This window comes from Lampetra fluviatilis, chromosome 35 (assembly GCF_964198595.1).
Source record: "Lampetra fluviatilis chromosome 35, kcLamFluv1.1, whole genome shotgun sequence".
Taxonomy (NCBI): domain Eukaryota; kingdom Metazoa; phylum Chordata; class Hyperoartia; order Petromyzontiformes; family Petromyzontidae; genus Lampetra; species Lampetra fluviatilis.
The window spans coordinates 6,441,041-6,468,034 of record NC_136309.1 but is presented as its reverse complement, the minus strand read 5'-3'; the positions used below and the strand labels follow the sequence as shown (position 1 = coordinate 6,468,034).

General features: G+C 58.4%; 1 protein-coding gene across 1 annotated transcript in view; it reads right to left on the bottom strand.

Annotated features, from left to right (window-relative positions):
* Positions 1-1,403: 1,403 nt before the first annotated feature.
* Positions 1,404-26,994, bottom strand: part of LOC144944661 (RNA binding protein fox-1 homolog 1-like) — a 26,529-nt gene continuing 938 nt past the window's right edge. Inside the window, exons 2-12 of the mRNA XM_078873018.1 lie at positions 17,275-17,499; positions 16,989-17,132; positions 16,792-16,845; positions 16,451-16,543; positions 9,602-9,662; positions 5,741-5,794; positions 5,303-5,480; positions 4,495-4,534; positions 3,597-3,652; positions 2,596-2,674; positions 1,404-1,764 (exon numbers count right to left, since the gene is read on the bottom strand). Of these exons, the coding sequence (XP_078729144.1) occupies positions 1,720-1,764; positions 2,596-2,674; positions 3,597-3,652; positions 4,495-4,534; positions 5,303-5,480; positions 5,741-5,794; positions 9,602-9,662; positions 16,451-16,543; positions 16,792-16,845; positions 16,989-17,132; positions 17,275-17,463 (993 nt within the window). The 5' untranslated portion in view covers positions 17,464-17,499 and the 3' untranslated portion in view covers positions 1,404-1,719. The remainder of the gene's footprint in view (positions 1,765-2,595; positions 2,675-3,596; positions 3,653-4,494; positions 4,535-5,302; positions 5,481-5,740; positions 5,795-9,601; positions 9,663-16,450; positions 16,544-16,791; positions 16,846-16,988; positions 17,133-17,274; positions 17,500-26,994) is intronic.

The following is a 26,994-nucleotide window of genomic DNA, read 5'->3' as shown; positions in this document are numbered from 1 at the left end:
CGCGCGTGACGGAGACGGCGCCTGCAGCCCAAACACAGAAAACGTGGGGGGCGGGGGGGAGGGGGCTCCGTACGCGGGGGGGGGGGGGGCTACAGCCCCCTCACTCCGCTTCATGGCTGTGCTTCTATAGGAGAGTCCGGGGGGGGGGGGGTGGGTGGGGGTCGCGGGAGAATTACAAAAACGCACAGGCCCCGCGCTTTGGCATCGACGCGAAACGTCAGCGCGGCTGGAAGCATCGAGAATAATACGCGTGTGGGCCCTGCCACACACGGCCATTGCATAATGCTGCGTCGAGACGGACGGTGGGGGGGGGGGTTATGGATAATGGGGGGGGGCAGGGAGGGCACAGGGAACCTTGGGGGGGCCCTTATTTTCATCCCCAGTCACTTGGCGCCACGGGGCTACACGTGGGTAGACGTCGCCAGACACCGTCCCATCTGGACCCCCTCCCACCCACGCCCCAGCTGGAGACACGTCGCTTGCCCGTGCCGCAGAATCCTCCTCCTTTACATTGCAGATCCTTCATTGCTCCCGTCTGTCCATCGGGTTCCCCGCTTTCTCCCACGTCCCTCGTTCCCTCTTCGTCAGCACGGAGCAGCAGCAGCAGCAGCGTCGGCGTCGCGATCCGGTGAAGTCTGTCCGGCGTCAGCCGCGTGCGCGCCCGACTCCGTGGTGGGGATGTGGAAGAGCAGCTTCGGAAAGTCTTCAAACCGACAGCAGCAGCAGCCCGCGTTTACTGAAACACTCACCCCACTCACCACCCCAGGTCTAACCCTCCCACTGCTCCACTCTGGAGTTCCCTCCTCGCGTCGTCGTCGTCGTCGTCGTCATCATAGCGATCGTCTCTTTCCCCGAATCTCTGCTAATAAATAACCTGGCGCAACTCAAGATGCTTGTGCTCAGTGAACTCCGTGTGTAAATGGAAGTGGGACCCTTCCAAGTGCCGGCAGTTTAGACCCCGACCACCCCCCTACCCCCTCCCCCTCCGGCGGCTCACCCACCAGTGGCAAGGCTGGACACTAATTTAATCAGGAGGCTGAGAAGCCAATTAATGGCACAGATGCCTTAGCGGCCCCGAGTTAATTAGCGGCATGCGGCACCAGCAAAGAAGAAGTGTGGGGAGTGGGGGGGGGGGGGCGAGGTCGTGATTGACGGGTGGATGGTGCTGCCACCCGCAGAGAGAGAGAGAGAGGCCAGGCAGGGGGGCTCCCAAATCCACCCCCTCGGTGTGAAGGGGTGGCCGAGGGGACCAACACCGCAGCTGCTGCAGCTGCTGCTGCTGCGGTGTTGGTGTCGCTGCTGTTGCTGCAGCTGCTGCTGCTGCTGCTGCTCCTCTTGCTGCTGCTGCTTCTCTTGACCCCCCGCCCGCCCCACCACGGTGCTGACCCCGTGACCCCCGCCGTGGTGGATGACGATGTCGCCCCAATTAATTAAATATTAAAATCCGGTCACGTGTTCATCACGTGAAGGACGGAGCTGGAAGAGGTGGGGGGGGGGGAGGTGGGGGCACCGCCTCCCCCCTCCTCGTGGCCTTCACTTTCAGTCCCAACGTTGAAAGATTATTCCCGGATTTGACCCCGTCATGGGAACGTCCTCCATCCCATCGAGGTGCTGGGGGGGGGGGGCGGTGTATTGCTATGGCTGCTCCCCGGAGAAGGGGGAGTTGGGGGTGGGGGCTGGGGTGATGTTGAGGGAGAGTGCCCCCCCCCCCCCACGGGGTCAGTAGGGCGTGAAGCGGCTGTAGGCTCCACGGTACAGGCTCGCCTGCGACGCGGACACACGGGGGGGGGGGGAGAAGGGGGAGGGGCACACAGGAGGGGGGGGGGGAGTCCGAGGTCAGGGGACACGGTTGTGGGGCAGATTGGAGCGCAGGGTCCAGGCAAAGTGCAGCTGGGAGCAGCCGTCACCGTTGCGGATCAGCGTGACTGCCACACGTGGTTCGTGCGCGGGGTGTGTTTATTGTGTTGCGTCCACGAACGACGGAGGGCAGAGGAGCGACGCTCACAACAACGAGCAGAGCGCCGGGCAGCTAAAGCACATAGAGTTGGCAGAGTGGGGAGCACAGTCAGCCATCTCAGTCAGTCAACCCGTGGCACATGGCTCTGTCACGTGACATCCTGCCAACGGGCCTTTAACATTCTAGATTTGAAGCTTTCGTAACTGCAAGGATTCATTCGGTAAAGTCACGTAGGTAAAAAAAATGAAATTAAAATTAATAAAAAAAATAAAAATCACGACGTTTCGGAGGCAACACAAGTCTCCGTCATCAGGTGGGACCGTCACAGCCAGATTTGCTGTATGAAGTGAAACGTCGTGATTTTGATTATTTTTTTATTTTTATTAATTTTAATTTCATTTTTTTACCTACGTGACTTTACCGAAAAACTAAGAGTATGGGCCTTCAACACTTCACGTGGCCTCAAAGTGCAACCGAGGATGACACGAGCGCCGTGGTGCCAACGCCATCACTGAGCGGCGAGTGGCAGCTGTGTTTTCTTGATTGCTGCTGTGCGTGGGGTGTCACTGAGGTCACGCGCGCGTCACTGAGGTCACGCGCGTCACTGAGGTCACGCGTGTGCTCCTGGGGTCACTCACCACGGTGCTGACCCCGTAGGTGGCGGCGGGGCCCAGCGCCGGATGGAACGCCTCCGCCGGGGCGAACACGCGTCCGTAGCTACGGCGACACGCAACACAGACAAAGATCCCCCGTGTAGCTTTAACAGACTCGAGGGGCAAGTGCTGTTCGCGAGCACCTATGAAGACCGGCACAGCACACGAGGGGGTGGGGGGTGGCTAGCACCACACCCGGCCGCCTTTGTCTCCCTAGTGCTGATGTTTAGACACCACACCAGGTACTCGTTTAAGGTGAACAATTGAACAAAACGGGAATTGGGAGCAGCATCTTTGACACTCAGCACAACACACACCACACACAGCACACACACACACAAGCACCACACACAGCACACATACATACCACACACAGCACACACACACAGCACAACACACAGCACACACAGTACACATACACACCACACACAGCACACACACACAGCACAACACACAGCACACACAGTACACATACACACCACACACAGCACACACACACAGCACAACACACAGCACACACACACAGTACACATACACACCACAACAAGCACCACACACAGCACACATACACAGCACACAGTACACACCACACACAGCACACACACACAGTACACATACACACTACACACAGCACACACACACACCACACACAGCACACACACACAGTACACATATACACCACAACAAGCACCACACACAGTACACATACACACCACACACAGCACATACACACACCACACGCACGCGCCACACACAGCAAACACCACACACACCACATAAACCACACGCACTGCACAATCCACACGCACCACACACAGTATCAATTTATTATTCGATCACAAACGGGTATTAAATGCAATGTTATTCATTGTAATCAATCGTCGCAATCGTAATACATTATGAATAATTCCAGTGATTATATTGCCATTGTTACGTGGGGTCACGGAGCGTGCGAACGCGACCGCACCTGAGCCACACCTCCTCACCTGTCGCTGTAGGCGGTCGTGGCAGGGGCTGCGTAGCGGTACGTGGCATAGCCACCCTGGGTGGGAGGGGGGGGCACACGAAGGGGGGGCAGTGTCAGCATGGATAGAGGGCAGGGGTCAGCATGGACAGAGGGCAGGGGGCAGCATGGATAGAGGGCAGGGGCAGCATGGATCGAGGGTAGGGGCAGCATGGATAGAGGGTAGGGGCAGCATGGATAGAGAGCAGGGGGCAGCATGGATAGAGGGTAGGGGCAGCATGGATCGAGGGTAGGGGCAGCATGGATAGAGGGCAGGGGTCAGCATGGATAGAGGGTAGGGGCAGCATGGATAGAGGGCAGGGGCAGCATGGATAGAGGGTAGGGGCAGCATGGATAGAGGGTAGGGGCAGCATGGATAGAGAGCAGGGGGCAGCATGGATAGAGGGTAGGGGCAGCATGGATCGAGGGTAGGGGCAGCATGGATAGAGGGTAGGGGCAGCATGGATAGAGAGCAGGGGGCAGCATGGATAGAGGGTAGGGGCAGCATGGATCGAGGGTAGGGGCAGCATGGATAGAGGGCAGGGGTCAGCATGGATAGAGGGTAGGGGCAGCATGGATCGAGGGTAGGGGCAGCATGGATAGAGGGCAGGGGTCAGCATGGATAGAGGGTAGGGGCAGCATGGATAGAGAGCAGGGGGCAGCATGGATAGAGGGCAGGGGGCAGCATGGACAGAGGGCAGGGGCAGCATGGATAGAGGGCAGGGGGCAGCATGGACAGAGGGCAGGGGCAGCATGGATAGAGGGCAGGGGCAGCATGGATAGAGGGCAGGGGCAGCATGGATAGAGGGCAGGGGGCAGCATGGATAGAGGGCAGGGGGCAGCGGAGCCGGAGAGAACGGTGCGATGCCACCAGGACTCACGTAGAGGTCGGCAGCGTAGAACCCATCCTGGTAGACCACTCTGCAGACAGACACACGCACGCAGACATTTACACACAAACACACAGACATTTTCACACAGACACACAGACATTTACACACACAGACATTTACACAGAAACACACACAGACATTTACACACACAGACATTTACACCCAGACACACACACAGACACACACAGACATTTACACACAGACAGACACACAGACAGACACACACACAGACACACACAGACCTTTACACACACACACACAGACATTTACACACAGACACACAGACATTTACACACACACAAACAGATATTTACACACACACACAGACATTTACACACAGACACACAGACATTTACACACACACATGCATTTATAAACAGACACACACACAGACATTTACACACAAACACACACACAGACATTTACACACGCGAAGACAAAGACCCCCGTATAGCCTTAACAGATTGTAGGGGCAAGTGCTGTTAGCGAGCACCTATGAAGGCTGGCACGGCACACGAGGGAGTGGGTGGCCAGCAACACGCCCGGCCGCCTTTGTCTCCCTGGTGACGATGTACCAAGTACTAATTTAAGGCTGAGTCGACCTAGGAGAGGCCCAGCACCGGTTCAGATAATCGTCACCGGTGTTGGCCGCGAGCGGTGATTCGGACACGGAGACTCGACGGGAAGCTGCGACCCCGCTCAAGGGGTTCATAGTTCGTGACCCCACAACCCTCTGTGAGATGAACAGGCCTTGACCCCATGACCCATGACGGAGCCGGAGAAGACGCCGGCTCACCCCCCGTATGCGGGCATGGTGGGGGGCGGCACACGGAGGGCGCTGAACACGGCCCGGGCCCTGCCCCTCGCGTGGTTTCCCCGGAACGCGGCGGCCGCTGCGGCCGCGGCGGCCGCGGCTGTGGCCGGGACGGCGGCCGGAACGGCGGCGGCGGCCGCGGGGAAAGGGATGCCCGCAACTGTGGGGGGGGGGGGGGGGGGGTACGGGGCAGAGCACACAACAATAAAGACCTCCTGTGTAGACCGCGCAAGCCGTCGGGACAAGTGCTGTCAGCGAGCAGCGGCGCCTACGATGGCCGGGACAACGGCCGAACCTGGCCGCCTTTGTCTCCCCAGTGCTGATGTCGACGTGATGCGCTGCGACAAATATTCAGCGTCGGTGGCCGGTCCGGCTGAAGCGATGCCCTGCGGCCCGCGGCGTGAGTGAGAGTTCACTCACCGGCGTAGATCTCTGGCGCGTACACCGCGCTCACCACAGGGTTCCCTTTCCATCCTGGGCGGGTGTGGGGGGGGGGCACAGGGGAGGGGGGGGGCACGGGGTGGGTGGCAGTGACCACACGAGTGGTGTTGGTGATCAGCATTGGTGGACGTGAAACGTGGGATTGCGGCTGTGAAACTTATTCGTTCTGAAAGCGGCGGTCCACGTTCACTGACACTCTCACTCACACACTCACTCACATACACACTTACACACTCACACACTCCCCTATAAACACACACTCACTTACACTCTCACACACTCACTCACCTACAAACACACACTCACTCACTCACACACTCACTCACATACTCACACACTCACACACTCACTCACATACTCACTCACATACTCACATACACACTTACACACTCACTCCCACATTCACTCACACACTCACTCACACACCCACTCACCTACAAACACACACACACTCACTCACACACTCACTCACTCACACACTCACTCACACACTCACACACTGACATACTCACACACACACTTACACACTCACTCACACACTCACACACTCACTCACACACTCACTCACACACTCACATACTCGCATACACACTTACACACTCACACACTTACACACTCACACACTCACTCACATACTCACATACACACTTACACACTTACACACTCACTCACACATTCACTCACACACTCACTCACACACTCACTCACCTACAAACACACATTCACTCACACAGTCACCTACAAACACACGCTCACACACTCACATACACACTTACACACTCACTCACATACTCACACACTCACTCACACACTCACACACTTACTCACACACTCACAGACACACTTAGACACTCACTCACATACTCACACACTCACTCACATACTCACTCACATACATACTTACTCGCACACACACTTACACACTCACTCACACACTCACAGACACACTCACACACTCACTCACACACTCACACACTCACATACTCACTCACATACTCACACACTCACTCACACACTCACTCACTCACACACTCACTCACACACTCACACACTGACATACTCACACACACACTTACACACTCACTCACACACTCACACACTCACTCACACACTCACTCACACACTCACATACTCGCATACACACTTACACACTCACACACTTACACACTCACACACTCACTCACATACTCACATACACACTTACACACTTACACACTCACTCACACATTCACTCACACACTCACTCACACACTCACTCACCTACAAACACACATTCACTCACACAGTCACCTACAAACACACGCTCACACACTCACATACACACTTACACACTCACTCACATACTCACACACTCACTCACACACTCACACACTTACTCACACACTCACAGACACACTTAGACACTCACTCACATACTCACACACTCACTCACATACTCACTCACATACATACTTACTCGCACACACACTTACACACTCACTCACACACTCACAGACACACTCACACACTCACTCACACACTCACACACTCACATACTCACTCACATACTCACACACTCACAGACACACGTACACACTCACTCACATACTCACACACTCACATACTCACTAACACACTCACACACTCACACACTTACTCACTCCCACCTGCAAGAGACACCAGCATCTCGAATGAGAGAACCCGGTTCTGACACCGTCGGTCGCACGCTGAGTGCCCTGACAAGTGGCGGAGTTCCGGGACATCCCGGGACATTGCTACCATCAGAGATCGGTGATGGGTGATGGGAATTCGTGATGGGTGATGGTGGGTGGTCGGGGGGTGATGGTGGTATTGATATGGGTGATGGTGGCGGTGGTGACAGGCATGGTGATGTGGGGGAAGAGATGGTTCGAGATGTGTGATGATGGCGAATGATGTGGCTTAATCCCAGAAGCGATCATTCTCTCACTCACTCATTCACATATATACTCACTCATTCATTATTCACTCACTCGCGTATTCATTATTGAGAGTGCAGCACAGATGGCGCCGCAGCATCTCTCCGTGCAGCCAGCAAGGAGGAAGTTTGGGGGGGGGGGCGACTGTGTTGTGTCTGTGTACTCCTGTGTGTGTGCTCCTGTGTGTGTGTGTTTGTGCTTAACATAGGAATTAAGCTTTCGTGACTGCAGAAATTACCGTACTCATTGGTCTTTTCGGTAAAGTCACGTATGTTAGAAATCTACGTTGGTATGTTCAGCCCAGAAGTTGAACACGACATTTAGCAGTCTTTTGAAATACGTGGTCAACCAGGTTCGTGTCTGACTGTGTTGTTGGCCGACTGGTTTTGCATCACATTGTGTTTCTAAGGTTTGTTGAGTTCTCGTCTCCCATCTTCTTGTTGTTGTTGTTGTTGTTTGCTTCCGTGCAGTTTACCATTCTCTCTGTGTGGGCTGTGTGCTTGATGTCCCCCTGTGTGTTCCCTCGCTGTGTGTTTTACCCCATTTCCATCTGATGATGATCGCTTTTGTTGCGTTCGAAACGTCGTGATTTATTTTAATTTGGTTAAATTTTATTTTATTTCTACATACGTGACTTTACCGAAAAAAACCAATGAGTACTGTGTGTGTGCTTGTCTGTGTGTGTGTGTTCCTGCGGAGCGCCGGGTGGCTAAAGCACAGCAAGTTGGCACAGTAGGGGGCACAGGTGGGTGCATCGGTCAGTCGTCTCAGTCAGTCGACCCGTGGCATCTGGGTCTGCCCCGTGACCTCCTGCCTGCGGGCGTTCGACACTTCACGTGGCCTCAACGTGCACATAGCCTGGCACAAGCGTCGTGGTAACGTCACCGCCACTTAGTGGTGAATGGCGGTTGTTGTTGTTGTTGTGTTTGTGCTTGTCTGTGTATCCGTGTTTGTGTGCCTGTTACGGGAGCGGCAGTGTCGCGGTTAGCACTGCGCTGCACTATGAACCCGGCGTCCCGATTTCAATTCCCGCTCACGGCCAACACGAGTCACAATTATTTGAACCGGTTCTGGGCCTCCCCTAGGTCCACTCGGCCTACAATTAATACCTGGAGCGGTGTTTAAGCATCGCCACTGGGGAGACAAAGGCGGCCGGGCGTGGTGCTGGCCACCCACCCCCTCGTGCGCCGTTGGCGGCCTTCAGAGGTGCTCGCTAACAGCACTTGCCCCAACAGTCTGTTCAGGCTATACGGGAGATCTTTGTCTGTGTTGTCTGTCCGTGTGTGTCTATGGGGAGCGGTAGTGTAGCGCTACGAATCCGGTGACCCGAGTTCAATGACCGATAACGACCAATAACAGCGAATAACTGAACTGGTTCTGGCCTCCCCTAGATCCGCGGTAAGGATAAACGCAGGAGAGACAAAGGCGGCCGGGAGTGGTTCTGACAACTCCACACCCTAATGGGGGAGAGGAGGGGGGGGGGATCTTTCCATGTGAACACACACACGCAACTACAACATCCGAGGCTGCGAGGTGCACTTTGAAGTGTGGAAGGCTCTCTGGCAGGGCAAGGGACAGACACACGTGCTATGGGTCGACTTAGATCACTAATCAAGGCATACAAAGACAAAGATCCCCCTGTAGCCTGAACGGACTGTCGGGGCAAGTGCTGTTAGTGAGCACCTATAAAGGCCGGCACGGCACACAAAAAGAGGCGCTGTGGTTAGCACCACGCCGGACCGCCTTTGTCTCCCCAACGTTGATTTTTACACACTGCACCGAATGCTTATTTAAGGCCGAGTCGACCTAGGGGGAGGTCCGGAACCCGTTGAGACATTCGTCGGGTGGCCGACCGCTCGCCAGGTGAGAAAAGGTCGCAGCCGCTCATGGAGCCCTCCCTCACCGTTGCTTAACGACGCCACGGCTTTCTTATTCGTCATCACCCGCGCTGTGGCGTTGTTTACCTGCGGAGCGGGTGGGGGAGAGGAGGGAGGGGGGGGACAGGTGAGACGAGTCGTCAGGGGGTGGGGTGGGTGGGTGGTCGTGCGTGTGGCATTGCCTCCATGCCCCTCCCACACCGCCGTGGCTCAAGCTCCCGAGGAGGGGGTCCCAACATCAACCGGAGGAGGGGAGAGCAAATTCGTGCACGGGCCACGTGCGTGCGCGTGCGTGCGCGTGCACATGCGCGCAAGGGGGTGGGGGCGGGGGTGGGCGGAGGGGGCGGGGGGCGGTGTGGAGGCCTCGGCATGCGGCACCGCGGGGTTAGGGGGGGGGGACTGCTGCTCCTACTCATCATCATCATCCTCCTCCACCTCCTGCCAGAACTTCGCCTTCCACGCTTCACGCGATAGCCTCGAAGTGCACCCAGCCCGGGTCACAGTTCGAGTCCAGGAACTCCCTTGAAGAGGAGACCGGGGGGGAGGGGGGGGGGCCCTGACTGCAGCATTCTCTTGAACTTCGCCGTACGGTCCGGTCCCGCTACGACCGTCATCATCGCTCGCCAACGTCGCACGAGGCCACGCGATCGTCCGTCGGGACCATGCTCGGGTTCTTGTTAACGCTGCGCGTTGCGAAAAACCGGTTCGAACCGGTTCGCCGCACGTGCATAAATGCCTCGGGCAATAAACGTGCTTTGTTGACCCCTTTTTACAGCAGAAACGAATTCGGCTGCTCCAGCGGCGTGCCGCTCATGAGCGCGCTGGAGCGACTCGATCTCCCAGCACGGCACTGGAGCAATCTTTAGTAATAGGTTTTTACCCTTTCAACTGGTACAAAAACTGACACCTTTATACAAGGCATCATGTTTGCAATAACCACAACACAAGCAGTCAAAATGCAAACAAAAATAAACAACTCTGATGATGATAATGACAATGCATATCATTATGCAAACAAAAAGAAACAACTCTGATGATGATAATGACAATGCATATCATTATCATCATCAGAGTTGTTTCTTTTTGTTTGCATTTTGACTGCTTGTGTTGTGGTTATTGCAAACATGATGCCTTGTATAAAGGTGTCAGTTTTTGTACCAGTTCAAAGGGTAAAAACCTATCACTATATTTTTCCACTGGTAAAGGATGTCTCATAGTGTGGAGCAATCTTCTGAACCGTTCCCCCTCCACCCCACCCGACTCACCGCAGCCCGTGCGGAAGAGTAGGCCAAGGACTCCCCTCTCTCTCTCTCTCTCCCACTAGTGGAGGGCCACCTTTGGGCGAGCTGCGTGCGCGATGAACGCATCCGTGCGCCGTGAGTCATTGGATTTGTTTGGCTGCGTCGGGTGGCGGAGGGTCTTGACGACACGCATTTATTCGGATCATGACGTGGCCTGACCCCAAACAAGACTCGATTATACGCAATGCTCATCATGATCATCATCGCCATGAACTATGGAGAGAAGTTGACCCGGAGGTTTGGAGATGGGAGTGGGGTCCGGGTTAGGGGGGCAAGCGGTTTGGCCGGTCGGGGTTAAATTATTATTCTCATCGTCACCACCACCAATACCACCACCACCACCAACCTCATCAACATCCTCGAGACAGTGAGCCGTGTAACACCACCACCACCACCAACAACCTCTTTGTGAACACAAACAAGCCAGGCATCAACATGCAAATCACGTTACACAAATATGTGATGGCACGGGCTTGGGGGGGGGTCCCTACTCCCTAGGGGGCCCGAGAGGGGGCCCCGGGGGCCCGGGAGACGGACAGGCGCCCTCGGGGATAGACGGGACCAGTGATGGCGCCTCCTGTAGCAGCAGCAGCAGCAGCTTCAGCACCACCTGTCAGAACCAATCACAGCCCGGCACGCCTGGCATCGCACATTCAACACGGATACTCACACAGCACGCCTAGCACATCACGTCTGGCATAGCACACTCAACACACAGCACGGCAACTCACACAGCACGCCTAGCATAGCACACTCAACACACAGCACGGCAACTCACACAGCACGCCTAGCATAGCACACTCAACACACAGCACGGCAACTCACACAGCACGCCTAGCATAGCACACTCAACACACAGCACGGCAACTCACACAGCACGCCTAGCATAGCACACTCAACACACAGCACGGCTACTCACACAGCACGCCTAGCATAGCACACTCAACACACAGCACGGCTACTCACACAGCACGCCTAGCATAGCACACTCAACACACAGCACGGCTACTCAAACAGCACGCCTAGCATAGCACACTCAACACACAGCACGGCTACTCACACAGCACGCCTAGCATAGCACACTCAACACACAGCACGGCTACTCACACAGCACGCCTAGCATAGCACACTCAACACACAGCACGGCTACTCACACAGCACGCCTAGCATAGCACACTCAACACACAGCACGGCAACTCACACAGCACGCCTAGCATAGCACACTCAACAAACAGCACGGCTACTCACACAGCACGCCTAGCATAGCACACTCAACACACAGCACGGCAACTCACACATCACGTCTGGCATAGTACACTCAACACACAGCACGGCTACCAACAACAGCACAGCTAACACAGAACGCCCGGCATAGCACAATCAAACACAATACGGCTTAGAGCGCAACGACCACAGCATGTCTAACACAGCAAGGGCACAGCACGCACAACAGCTTGGCCTCAGCGTCACCCGCACACCCCACTGAGCTCACCCCACTCAGCTCATCCGCACACCCCACTCAGCGTCACCCGCACACCCCACTCAGCGTCACCCGCACACCCCACTCAGCGTCACCCGCACACCCCACTCAGCGTCACCCGCACACCCCACTGAGCTCACCCCACTCAGCTCACCCGCACACCCCACTCAGCGTCACCCGCACACCCCACTGAGCTCACCCCACTCAGCTCACCCGCACACCCCACTCAGCGTCACCCGCACACCCCACTGAGCTCACCCCACTCAGCGTCACCCGCACACCCCACTCAGCGTCACCCGCACACCCCACTTAGCTCACCCGCACACCCCACTCAGCATCACCCGCACACCCCACTCAGCATCACCCGCACAGCCCACTCAGCGTCACCCGCACACCCCACTCAGCTCACCCACACACCCCACTCAGCGTCACCCGCACACCTCACTCAGCGTCACCCGCACAGCCCACTCAGCGTCACCCGCACAGCCCACTCAGCGTCACCCGCACAGCCCACTCAGCGTCACCCGCACACCCCACTCAGCTCACCCGCACACCCCACTCAGCTCACCCGCACACCCCACTCAGCGTCACCCACACACCCCACTCAGCTCACCCGCACACCCCACTCAGCTCACCCGCACACCCCACTCAGCTCACCCGCACACCCCACTCAGCGTCACCCGCACAGCCCACTCAGCGTCACCCGCACAGCCCACTCAGCGTCACCCGCACAGCCCACTCAGCGTCACCCGCACACCCCACTCAGCTCACCCGCACACCCCACTCAGCTCACCCGCACACCCCACTCAGCGTCACCCGCACACCCCACTCAGCTCACCCGCACACCCCACTCAGCTCACCCGCACACCCCACTCAGCGTCACCCGCACACCCCACTCAGCATCACCCGCACAGCCCACTCAGCGTCACCCGCACACCCCACTCAGCTCACCCACACACCCCACTCAGCGTCACCCGCACACCTCACTCAGCGTCACCCGCACAGCCCACTCAGCGTCACCCGCACAGCCCACTCAGCGTCACCCGCACAGCCCACTCAGCGTCACCCGCACACCCCACTCAGCTCACCCGCACACCCCACTCAGCTCACCCGCACACCCCACTCAGCGTCACCCACACACCCCACTCAGCTCACCCGCACACCCCACTCAGCTCACCCGCACACCCCACTCAGCTCACCCGCACACCCCACTCAGCGTCACCCGCACAGCCCACTCAGCGTCACCCGCACAGCCCACTCAGCGTCACCCGCACAGCCCACTCAGCGTCACCCGCACACCCCACTCAGCTCACCCGCACACCCCACTCAGCTCACCCGCACACCCCACTCAGCGTCACCCGCACACCCCACTCAGCTCACCCGCACACCCCACTCAGCTCACCCGCACACCCCACTCAGCGTCACCCGCACACCCCACTCAGCTCACCCGCACACCCCACTCAGCTCACCCGCACACCCCACTCAGCTCACCCGCACACCCCACTCAGCGTCACCCGCACACCCCACTCAGCTCACACCCCACTCAGTTCACCTACCTCGCCTCTCCCGTGCGTGAGTGTCAAGGTGGGGCGCGGGGGTGGGGGGAGCTGCAGGTGGCATCACGTGACGCGCACCTGGAAATTAACCCCCCCCCTCCGGCCCCCCACAACCCCCCCCCCCCTGCAACCCCCCCCCCGCACCCCCCCCCCTCCGGCCCCCCACAACTCCCACCCGCCCCCCTCCCCCTGCAACCCCCCCCCGCACCCCCCCCCTCCGGCCCCCCACAACTCCCACCCGCCCCCCTCCCCCTGCAACCCCCCCCGCACCCCCCCTCCGGCCCCCCACAACTCCCACCCGCCCCCCCTCCCCCTGCAACCCCCCCCGCACCCCCCCCCTCCGGCCCCCCACAACTCCCACCCGCCCCCCTCCCCAGGGCAGCAGGTGGAGGCTCAAGCCGCACGATGAATATTGCAGAGGCCGCGTGCTGCCCGTTAGCAGGTACAGTGAGCAGGTACAGCGCTCCTCACCACACTCACCATACTCACTCACTCACTCACCACACTCCTCACCACACTCACCATACTCGCCACACTCACCATACTCACTCACTCACCACACTCCTCACCACACTCACCATACTGACCACACTCACCATACTCACTCACTCACCACACTCCTCACCACACTCACCATACTCACCACACTCACCACACTCACTCACCACACTCACTCACCACACTCTTCACCACACTCACCACACTCACTCACCACACTCACTCACCACACTCCTCACCACACTCACTCACCACACTCACCACACTCCTCACCACACTCCTCACCACACTCACCTCACTCACTCACCACACTCACCACACTCACTCACTCACCACACTCACTCACTCACCACACTCACTCACTAACCACACTCACTCACCACACACACTCACCACACTCACTCACCACACACTCACCAAATCCACTCTCCATGCGCATCATCCCGACCCTCTTTGCCTCTCCCTCTGTCGACAGACGCGACACCAAGGGACGGACATCGCAAAGCAGCGGGGACTCCGACTCACGGCCCCGGCACGCGGCAGCGCCAGGCCGCGCACTGCTGATGAGCCGTCGTGAGGACTGGTCACCATCGCCCCCCCCCCCAAACCGCCAAGCGGCCGGCAACAATCAGTGTAACGGATCACTGTTGTGGCGTAACGCGTTTGTCTTGAAGTGGGCGGCGGCGCGGGGAAGGGGGGGTCATGGCCAGGAGGATGAAGAAGGCGGCTCGCTTCGTCAACAGCGACAACGCCCACGGGCGCAGCGTCGCCGCGTGCACGAGTTGTCGTCAGCCTTGCCCCCCACACCACCACCGGCCACGCTGCGTGTGGTCAGCGTGCGTCGGTAGGTGAACGAGTGCTGCTGCAATGGCGCACATGCCTCGTATGCCGTCCAGGCGAGATCGCGAGAGTGTCGTTACGAGGGGTGTCCGCTCGTTATTTACGGAGAGGAACCACAGCCACAACCACAGTCACAACCACAGCCACAACCACAACCACAGCCGCAACCACAGCCACAACCACAGCCACAACCACAACCACGAGCCACACCAACAATTACAGCCGCCTTAGCTCAACACAGCCACAACCATAGCCACATTCACACCCAAAACTACAACCCGCACGCTCTGAGCTCACACAGGACTAAAGCCATCTCGTAACACCTCCTCTCACCTCCTCACACCTCCTCACACCTGGCGCTCAGCCCCAGGTGTGTCTGCATCTCCACCTCCAAGGGACGGCGACTCTCCTGCCTCTCATCTCTCATCTCACTCTACTCCCCTCCACGCACTCCCCTACCTCTCCCCTCCCATCTCACTCCTCTCCCCTCCACGCACTCTCCTACCTCTCCCCTCTCATCTCACTCTACTCCCCTCCACGCACTTTCCTACCTCTCCCCTCTAATCTCACTCTACTCCCCTCCACGCACTCTCCTACCTCTCATCTCACTCTACTCCCCTCCACGCACTCTCCTACCTCTCCCCTCGCATCTCACTCTACTCCCCTCCACGCACTCTCCTGGCTCTCCCCTCTCATCCCACTCTACTCCCCTCCACGCACTCTGCTACCTCTCCCCTCTCATCTCACTCTACTCCCCTCCACGCACTCTCCTACCTCTCCCCTCGCATCTCACTCTACTCCCCTCCACGCACTCTCCTGCCTCTCCCCTCTCATCTCACTCTACTCCCCTCCACGCACTCTCCTGGCTCTCCCCTCTCATCCCACTCTACTCCCCTCCACGCACTCTCCTACCTCTCCCCTCTCATCTCACTCTACTCCCCTCCACGCACTCTCCTGCCTCTCTATCCCCTCTCATCTTCACGTGACCTCTGCTCAACAACAAATGTCTCCTGGTGAAGGCCTCAGTCTACACCCTCGCCCCCTAAAACACGTTGGTCATTCGCCAGCACTGGCTCCAGCGAGCCCCACCCGGCAGATGAGACACTGAAGTGGGGGGGCCTGTGGGGGGCCTGTGTGGGGGGCCTGTGGGGGGCCTGTGTGGGGGGGTGGGGGGCCTGTGTGGGGGGGTGGGGGACTCACCTCAATCTTCCTCCCCTCCACCACGCTCCCGTGCAGCTTCTCCCGCGCCTGCTCCGCCTCTCCGCTGCTGTCAAACGTCACGAAGCCGAATCCCTGCGGTGCCAGGGTCAGAGGCCGGGGGTCAATTGCCGGGGTTGGAGGTCAAGGTCACCACACTCGCCCAGGGGTCAAGGTCACCACACTCGCCAGGGTCAGGGATTCAGGGTCAGCGCAGTTATTGAGATCAGGATCTCTATAGACACTGGGTCAAGGTGATGACGATGATGATGCTCGTGATGATGATGGTGATGATGGTGGTAGCCAAGCCGCTGTGGATGCCAGGGGGAATGAATGCCGCTCACCTTTGACCCCCGCTCGTTGAAGATGATCTCTACATCCAGGATTTTCCCAAATTGCTGTGGGGGGGGGGGGAGAGGAGGACATGGGGTCACAGGGCAAAGGTCAGAGCCCTGAACACATGCCCTTCACCTCACTCACCCCACTCACCTCCCTCGCCTCTCAGCCACCCCTGCTCCCTCACCCTCACCCCGCTTCTCACCCCGAACATCTGCCGGAGGTCGGGGTCGCGGAAGCGGAAGGGGATGTTGGAGACGTGGAGCCTCTTGTGCTGCCCCTTGGGGGAGGGGGGGCCGCCACCGTCTGTCGGGGGCGGGGGCAGCGCCGACTCATCCTCCGTTTGCTGCTGGGAGTGGGGAGGGGAACAGAAGGGGGGCAGTGGGGGGCAGTGGGGGGCACGGGACGGAGGTGGGTGGTGAGTTGGGGGGGGGGGGCGATGTGCACGCTACTCGCCCGCGTGTGGGTCGCTATGGTTACACCGCACTCACCGTTGCCGTGCCGGGGACGGAGAGTCCGTGGTGAGCGGAGGTCGCGGCTGCCGTGGAGTTGCCGTGATTGAGGGGGGCTGCCGTGTAGAGGGCGAGGCTGCTCGCAGAGCCCCCCCCCAGCTGTTGAGCGAAGTCGCCCCCCAAGCCGTTCTGGGGGGGCGGTGGAGGGGGCAGGAAGGGGGCGGCCATCGGCTCGGGGCCCGCGCCAGGCGGGTCCAGCCCACCCTGCGTGACACAAGAACACACGCACGTGAACACACACACGTGAACACACACACGTGAACACACATTTGTGAACACACGCGTGTGAACACACATGCGTGAACACATACGCGTGAAGACACACGCGTGAACACACACGCGTGAGCACACACGCGTGAACACACACACACGCGTGAGCACACACGCGTGAACACACACACACGCGTGAACACACTAGCGTGAACACACTAGCGTGAAGACACACGCGTGAACACACACGCGTGAGCACACACGCGTGAACACACACACACGCGTGAACACACACGCGTGAACACACACGCGTGAACACACACACACGCGTGAACACACACGCGTGAACACACACGCGTGAGCACACACGCGTGAACACACACACACGCGTGAACACACACGCGTGAACACACACGCGTGAACACACACACACGCGTGAACACACACGCGTGAACACACACGCGTGAGCACACACGCGTGAACACACACACACGCGTGAACACACACGCGTGAACACACACGCGTGAACACACACACACGCGTGAACACACACGCGTGAACACACACGCGTGAACACACTCGAACACACACGTGAACACACACTCACGTGAACACACACGCGAACACACACGCGTGAACACACGCGTGTGTGACATTCCCCAGCGGGCAGTGAGTGAGTGAGTACATTTACAAATTATTTGGCAGGAAAATTGTCACCCCCCCCCCCGCCGCCCCCCAGGACCCTCCTGCATAAGGAGTCTTGAGACTCAGCGAGGCTGTCCCGGGTGAATACGCGGAACAGTGACGATGATGAGAACCCCAACGCGGTTAGACATCGGTTTGTTTCATCACCGGTAACCGGATGGACAACAAACCGGTTTCACACAAGAACGCACGCGTGAACGCACTTGAACGCACGCGTGAACGCACGCGTGAACGCACGCGTGAACGCACGCGTGAACGCACGCGTGAACGCACGCGTGAACGCACGCGTGAACGCACGCGTGAACGCACGCGTGAACAAGACAAAGACTGTAGGAGCAAGTGCCGTTCGCGAGCAGCGCCGATGAATGTTGGCAGGGCACACGGACGGGTGGATGGACAGCACGACGACGCCTGTGCTGTGTCTCCTCGTGTGGCGATGTTTAATACACACCGCACCAGGTACTGATTTGAGGCGGAGTCGACCTAGAGGAGGCCCAGGCCCGGTTCATATAATCATCACTGGTGTTGGTCGTGAACAGGAATCAAACGCAGGTCTCTGGGTTCGTAGCACGGCGCGCTCACCGCAGCATTACCGCTCCCCATGCCGGAAACACACACGTGAACACACACACGTGTACACACACACATGCACACACGCGTGTATACACACACGCGAACACACACACGTGAACACACACGTGAATACACACACGTGTGTGACATGCCCCAGCGGGCAGTGAGTGAGTGAGCCCCGTCTTGTGTGGAGGTCCGCGGCTCTAACGCGGCAGGCCGCCCTGGTTAACCGCGCGGTGGAATTTCAACGAAACCAGGCGCCGTGTGCATCACCCACGTGACGTTGTACGGTGCCAATTTACCACGCGTCAAACATTACACGAGTTACTTGCCAACTATTTTCTCCGGCAGTGCATTTACAAATGATTTGGCAAATAATTCGACAGGGAAATTGTCACCCCCCCCCCCCCCGCCGCCTCCCAAGACCCTCCTGAATAATGAGTCTTGAGACTCAGCGAGGCTGTCCCGGGTGAATACGCGGAACAGTGACGATGATGAGAACCCCAACGCGGTTAGACATCGGTTTGTTTCACAACAATCCAACAAACCGGTTTCACCCATCATCCATCCCTCCTCACCCCCTTCTCGTGGAGTTTGGATGATACGAGTATGACATGTTACAGTTTAGCGCCATGAAGAAGGGCAGTTGCCCGAACCGTCGCCTGTTATAGTTTTCCTTTTACAGGTAGGAACAACAGGTTCCACACTGCCCACCAGGGATTATTTGTCTGTCTGTCGTGCATATGGGGAGGGGAGGGTGGGAGGGGTGGGGCTGGGTGGAGAGGGGAGGGTGGGGAGGGGCTGGGTGGAGAGGGGAGGGTGGGGAGGGGCTGGGTGGGGGGTGGGAGGAGTGGGGCTGGGTGGGGAGGGGCTGGTCACCCCGTGGTGCCCTTATAAAACTCAACGTTTAACCTACACACTACACTATACACGACACGAAACACTACACTTATACAGGTAGGAACAACAGCTTCCACACTGCCCACCAGGGATTATTTGTCTGTCTGTCGTGCACGAATGCGTTGTCCAACCAAGTTCCTACCTGCCCACTCGGAAGGAACGTGTTATTGGCACATTTGCATATACCACAAAGTGACAGTGACGTCACCACAGCTCTTGTGCCAAGCTAGTTGCACATTGAGGCCAAGGTAGCACAGTGCTCCCCACTGTGCCACCTCGCTGTGCTTTACACGCCCATGCGCTCCGCTCGTTGTTGTGAGCGTCGCTCCTCCACCCTCCGCTGTTGCTGGAGGGCGACTGCCTCCAACTGCTCAGTAGCAGTAGCGTCCTTCACGAGCCTCCTCTACGGAGGTTCACACCGCTGGTTCAAGTCGTCGGCAAGTCGTCCACTCGGGTCCACATCCTCCTGTACCACATCACTCCATCTGTTCTCTAGCCCGTGCCGCGCCTGTTTTTAGACCCCTCTGTCCGGCCAAGCAAAGGCTGCTTGGGCATGCGGTGGCTGTGCACGCCGGCTCCGTGACTCAGCCAAACAAAGCCTCGCCTACCGGAGGAGCTCACCGATGAGACGGCGTTCTGGATCTCTCTCAAGGATCTGAGAGCTCCTCGTACACTCCAGCCTGATTGGATCGTAGACCCACGCAGACGTTCTTATTTCAGAGTGGTCCGCGTTTCGCAAGCGTAGAGAAGGGGGGCATAACTGTGGCCGAGAAGACTCGGGGCATCGCGTGTAGGGAAGGAGACGTACAAAGACAAAGATCCCCCGTATAGCCTGAACAGACTGTTGGGGCAAGTGCTGTTAGCGAGCATCAAAAAAGACCGGCACGGCACACGAGGGGGTGGGATGGCCAACACCACGCCCGGCCGCCTTTGTCTTCCTAGTGGCGATGTTTACACACCGCACCAGATACTCATTTGACGCTGGGGGTGAGTCGACCTAGGGGAGGCCCGGCACCAGTTCCGATAATCGTCACTGGTGGTAGCAGTCAGCGGGAATCAAACTCGGGACCGCCGGGTTCGTAGCGCAGCGCGCTAACCGCTGCACCACCGCTCCCCCCAAAGGAGACATACATGGATGGGCACATAAACACACACAGACAGACACAGACATACACAGACATTAAGACCCACAAAGACAAATGTATATAGAGATATAGGCACAAATATATTAGGACACGGACACAAAGACAAACATCCCCCGTATAGCCTTAACATACTGTAGGGGCAAGTGCTGTTAGCGAGCACCTATGAAGGCCGGAACGGTACAGGAGGGGGTGGGTGGCCAGCACCACGGCCGACCGCCTTTGTCTCCCCAGTGGTGATGTCTACACATCGTACCAGGTACTCATTTGAGGCTGAGTCGACCTAGGGGAAGCCAGGACCGGTTAAGATAATCGCCACTGGTGTTGGCCGTGAGCGGGAATCGAACCCGGGTCGCCGGCTTCGTAGCGCAGCGCGCTAACCGCTACACTACCGCTCCCCACACCACGCGGACACACACGGACACGCGGACACACACACGGACGGACACACGTACACACACACGGACATACAGACGGACGGACACACGGACACACACGCGGACATACAGACGGACACACACACGGACACACATACGGACGGACACACGGACACACACACGGACGGACACACGAACACACAGACGTACACACACAGACGTACACACACACACACACGCGGACACAAACGCGGACACACAAGCGGACACACACACACGGACCACACACACACGGACACATACACACGGACACACACACGTACACACACACGTACACACACACACGCGACACACACACAGACACACGGACACACACCGACGAACGAACCCCGAGGAGGCGCTAATTTCCGCACCCCACGGACCCCGTCTCCCTCCCACGTGGGCAGGTGAGTGAGGGGAGGGGCTCACCTGGGGGAGGGAGGGGCCTCACCTGGGGGAGCGCGAGCAGCTTGATTGGCAGCGCGGAGAGGTCGAGTGGGGGGCCCAAGACCCCCCGTGCAGACAGCATCATCGCGGGGGGGGGGGGGGGGTAGGGGAGACGGGGGTTGGGGAGAGGGGGGGGGGGCGACGGCCGCTGAGGGGAGGGGGGGTGGGGGGGTAGGGAGAGGGGGGGGTTGTCGTGGGGGGGGAGTAATTAATTTAATCCACGTGAGGCCCCCCGCGGAGGTGGCTCAAGGAGAGCCGCTTCACCCCCCCCCAACCCCCACGTCGCCCCCCACCCACCCACCTCGCAGCCAGCTAAGCGAGACTCGCGTAACGCGGGATAACGGCCGGTGTTACCGGAGGGTAACGCGGGGTAACGCGGGGTAACGACGGGGTTTACCGGAGGGGTAACGGCGGGTTAACGGAGGGGTAACAGAGGGGGTAACGGTGGGGGTAACGCGGGATAACGGCGGGGTTACCGGAGGGGTAACTGAGGGGTAACGGCGGGGTAAAGGAGCGCGGTCAGTCCTCGCTGACGCCGCGAGCGCGACTGAAGAGGGCGGCGCGGCTCGTGCCGATATATTTAGGTGCCACCCCACCTCCCCCCCACCACCTCCCCCCCACCACCACCCCCCAACATGGCTCCTCCCGCGGGGGGGGAGGGGTAGAGCGAGGGGATCAAGTGTCTCCCGCGTGCGGCAACGGGAGGGGGGGCAGGGGGGGGGAGGTCCACCCTCCCCGCGACACCTGCTCCCCTTTGTCAGTGGAAGCTGACAGGGAGTCCGCGAGCCCCTCCCCCGCGAGCCCCGCCCCTCCCCCGCGAGCCCCGCCCCTCCCCCGCGAGCCCCGCCCCTCCCCCGCGAGCCCCGCCCCTCCCCCGCGACCCCCGCCCCAGCTGTTCCCTCCCACGGCGAGGAATCGTCTCAAATTCCACCCCCACCCAACCTCATCGCCACTGACACCGTCCCATCACCACATCATCACATCGCCATCACTATCACCACATCACCATCAACATCACCATCAGCACATCATCATCAACATCACCATCACCACATCATCACATCGCCATCATTATCACCACATCACCACATCAACATCGCCATCACTGTTACTATCACCACATCACTATCATCACATCACCACATCATCACATCGCCATCACTATCACCACATCACAATCACTATTACCACATCACCACATCAACATCGCCATCACTATCACCACATCACCAGCACTGTGATTTTCCTATCACCACATCACCATATCACGATTACTGTTACTATAATATCACTATCATCACCACCTCACCATCACCACATCACTATGGCGACTCCATCACCATCACCACATCGCCATCAGGATGACCACCACCACATCACCACATCATCCACACCACATCATCCACACCACATCACTAGAACATCCCTAAACTGAACATTTGTAAAGAAGAGCTTCATAGCTCACCGGATTTCTCCAGAATAAATAAAGATTATTGATTCTGAAAATATTACCATGACATCACCATCACTGAACCACAACACCACGTGACCCCTACATCACCGCCCCCGCCCCTTCCCTCGACAACAGATGGCCCCGCCCCCGGGCCAAGGCGACCCCCTCCCCTATCAGCCCCTCCCCCATAGCCCCTCCCCCATCAGCCCCTCCCCCATCAGCTCCCTCCCCCACAGCCCCTCCCCCATCAGCCCCTCCCTCCCCCATCAGCTCCCTCCCTCACCCACAGCCCCTCCCTCCCCCATCAGACCCCTCCCCCATTAGCCCCTCCCCCATCAGTCCCCACCCCCCATCAGCCCCCTCCCCCAAAATCTCCCTTCCCAAATCACCCCCCTCCCTCCGCTCCCTCCCTCCGCCCCGCGTCTCGAGACCCCCTCGCACCCCCCACGCTGCCCGCGACCCCCGCGTCTCGACGCCTTCATCGGGCGCAGTGACCCCCCCCCTCCTCCACCTCTTCCCCCAGCCCCTCCCCTACCCGCTCTGGCACCAAAGCCACGCGAACCCAGGTTTGTGTGGGGTGATGAGTGTGGTGTGTGTCAATGTGGTGAGTGCGGTGGGTGTAGTGTGTGTGAGTGCGGTGAGTGTGGTGTGGGTGCGGTGGTGAGTGCAGTGTGTGTGAGTGAATGTGGTGAGTGAGTGAGTGCGGTGGGTGTAGTGTGGTGAGTGTGGTGTGTGTGAATGTGGTGAGTGTGCGCGGTGGGTGTAGTGTGGTGAGCGTGGTGAATGTGGTGTGGGTGAATGTTGTGAGTGAGTGAGTGCGGTGGGTGTAGTGTGGTGAGTGTGGTGTGTGTGAATGTGGTGAGTGAGTGCGGTGGGTGTAGTGTGGTGAGTGTGGTGTGTGTGAATGTGGTGGGTGAGTGAGTGCGGTGGGTGTAGTGTGGTGAGTGTGGTGTGAGTGAATGTGGTGGGTGAGTGCGGTGGGTGTAGTGTGGTGAGTGTGGTGTGTGTGAATGTGGTGAGTGAGTGAGTAGAGTGCGGTGGGTGTAGTGTGGTGAGTGTGGTGTGAGTGAATGTGGTGGGTGAGTGAGTAGAGTGCGGTGGGTGTAGTGTGGTGAGTGTGGTGTGAGTGAATGTGGTGAGTGAGTGCGGTGGGTGTAGTGTGGTGAGTGTGGTGTGTGTGAATGTGGTGAGTGAGTGAGTGAGTAGAGTGCGGTGGGTGTAGTGTGGTGAGTGTGGTGTGAGTGAATGTGGTGAGTGAGTGAGTGCGGTGGGTGTAGTGTGGTGAGTGTGGTGTGAGTGAATGTGGTGAGTGAGTGAGTGCGGTGGGTGTAGTGTGGTGAGTGTGGTGTGTGTGAATGTGGTGAGTGAGTGAGTAGAGTGCGGTGGGTGTAGTGTGGTGAGTGTGGTGTGAGTGAATGTGGTGGGTGAGTGAGTGCGGTGGGTGTAGTGTGGTGAGTGTGGTGTGAGTGAATGTGGTGAGTGAGTGAGTAGAGTGCGGTGGGTGTAGTGTGGTGAGTGTGGTGTGAGTGAATGTGGTGGGTGAGTGAGTGTGGTGGGTGTAGTGTGGTGAGTGTGGTGTGAGTGAATGTGGTGAGTGAGTGAGTGCGGTGGGTGTAGTGTGGTGAGTGTGGTGTGAGTGAATGTGGTGGGTGAGTGAGTGCGGTGGGTGTAGTGTGGTGAGTGTGGTGTGAATGAATGTGGTGAGTGAGTGAGTGAGTGCGGTGGGTGTAGTGTGGTGAGTGTGGTGTGAGTGAATGTGGTGGGTGAGTTAGTGCGGTGGGTGTAGTGTGGTGAGTGTGGTGTGTGTGAATGTGGTGAGTAAGTGAGTGCGGTGGGTGTAGTGTGTGAGAGCGTGGTGTGTGGGTGAATGTGGAGAGTGAGTGCAGTGAGTGCAGTGTGTGAGTGTGGTGAGTGTGAATGTGGTGAGTGAGTGCGGTGAGTGTAGTGTGTGCGAGAGCGTGGTGCGTGGGTGAATGTGGTGAGTGAGTGCGGTGGGTGTAGTGAGTGTGGTCAGTGTGGTGTGTGTGAATGTGGTGAGTGAGTGTGGTGTGTGTGAATGTGGTGGGTGAATGTGGTGAGTGAGTGCGGTGGGTGTAGTGAGTGTGGTCAGTGTGGTGTGTGTGAATGTGGTGAGTGAGTGTGGTGTGTGTGAATGTGGTGGGTGAATGTGGTGAGTGAGTGCGGTTTTCACGTGAATACCAATTGTCCACGTGTCCCGCGCTCGCGTCGCTCGCATTGATTGGATTGCTCTCTGTTGGGGGTAAAACTAATTACAGACGGGGGGGGGGATAATAGAGGACGGGTTATTGAGATGAAATATCGATGCGAGGCATATATCGTCATCGCGAGACATGGCAAATCTACCGCTGGATGAAGGCTTCACGTGGACGTCACAATCTCTCACGGGTCCGACGATGCCCCAATCTATCTCACGAATTGCAAAGGGTTCGCCTGTTTACGATCCAGCCTCGATGTAGTCAGGATGGATTGTGTGAGGAGCTCACAAATCATTGAGAATCTGTACACGGTCCCCCATCATCGGTGAAGCTCCGCTGGCAGGCGAGGCTGCGTTGCCTGGGTCGCGTCGCCCGCATGCCCAGCCACAGCGTCCCGAAGCGGCTTCTGTTTGGCCGGGCAGAGGGGGCTAAAGGGGCACGCACAGGCTGGAGAAGAGACGGAGCTCATGCGGTCGAGAGGGATGCGGAGCCGAGTGGATCTGCTGATGACCGGACAACCAGCGGTGCCAAGATCGACCTCTGCGGAAGAGGAGGCTCGTGAAGGACGCTGCCAGGGCAGTTGGAGGCAGTCGCCCTCCCACAACAACGACGGATGGCGGAGGAGCGAAGCTCACCACGCGAAGCTGCGTCAAGCGGGGAACCCACGTCGAACAGGAAGGGTTCTTACCGATAAACATCTGCAGGCCGTTGACCAGCATTGATTTGGTAACTGCAAAGCCTGACCGACTCTGCGAACGAGACGCAGATTTCAAAAGCCGTCCAGAGTTTTGCTTGCGTTTTGAACCCTTGCCGCTGGCATGCACACCTCCACAAGGCAGCGTGGCTGATGCGATGTGTAACGAATATTTAGTTCACGTGGACGGACGGACATGGGAAGGAGGCGGATTTGCCTGCCGATTCGGTATTATTCGTCGGACACCCTGTCGTGAGGCAGAGAGAGAGAGGTAGGGAAAGACAGGGACGCGGCCACAAAGACAAATATCTCCCGTTCTATAGACTTGAAAGACTTTTGAGGAAAGTGCTGTTAGCGAGCACCTATGAAGGCGAGAACGGCACAACGAGTATGGCTGGGTAGCCAGGCGCCACGCCCGGCCGCCTTTGTCTCCCCAGTGGCGATGTTTACACACCGCACCAGGCACTTCATTTTTAACGCTGAGTCGACCTAGGGGAGGGCCGGAGGGCCGGTTCAGATCATCGTCACCCGGTGTTGACCTTGACGTGAATCGAACATCGGTTCGCCGGGTTCGTAGCGCAGCGCGCCAACCCGCGGCACTGCCGCTCGGCTGGAGGGTCAGACACGGGGCGGAGAGGTTCACGTCCACAAGTTAGCACGGCGCACAGCGGGGGGCAGGCGCCGCATTGCCCCCAACCCGCGTCCCCCTGATCCCCCTCCTCCACCTCCTCCACCTCCCTCCTCCTCCTCCTCCCCCCCTCCTCCTCCCTCCACCACCTCCTCCTCCTCCCCCCAAACCCGTGCCCCCCACGAGGGTCGCGATGTTTATTTGACAGAGGCCGCCCCGGGCCGCATGCCCAGTTGCGACCCCTATTAACCGGGGTCAATTAGCCGGAACCCCGGAGGGAGGGGGGGGGGCGTGTGGGTGGTGGGGTAGGGGCTG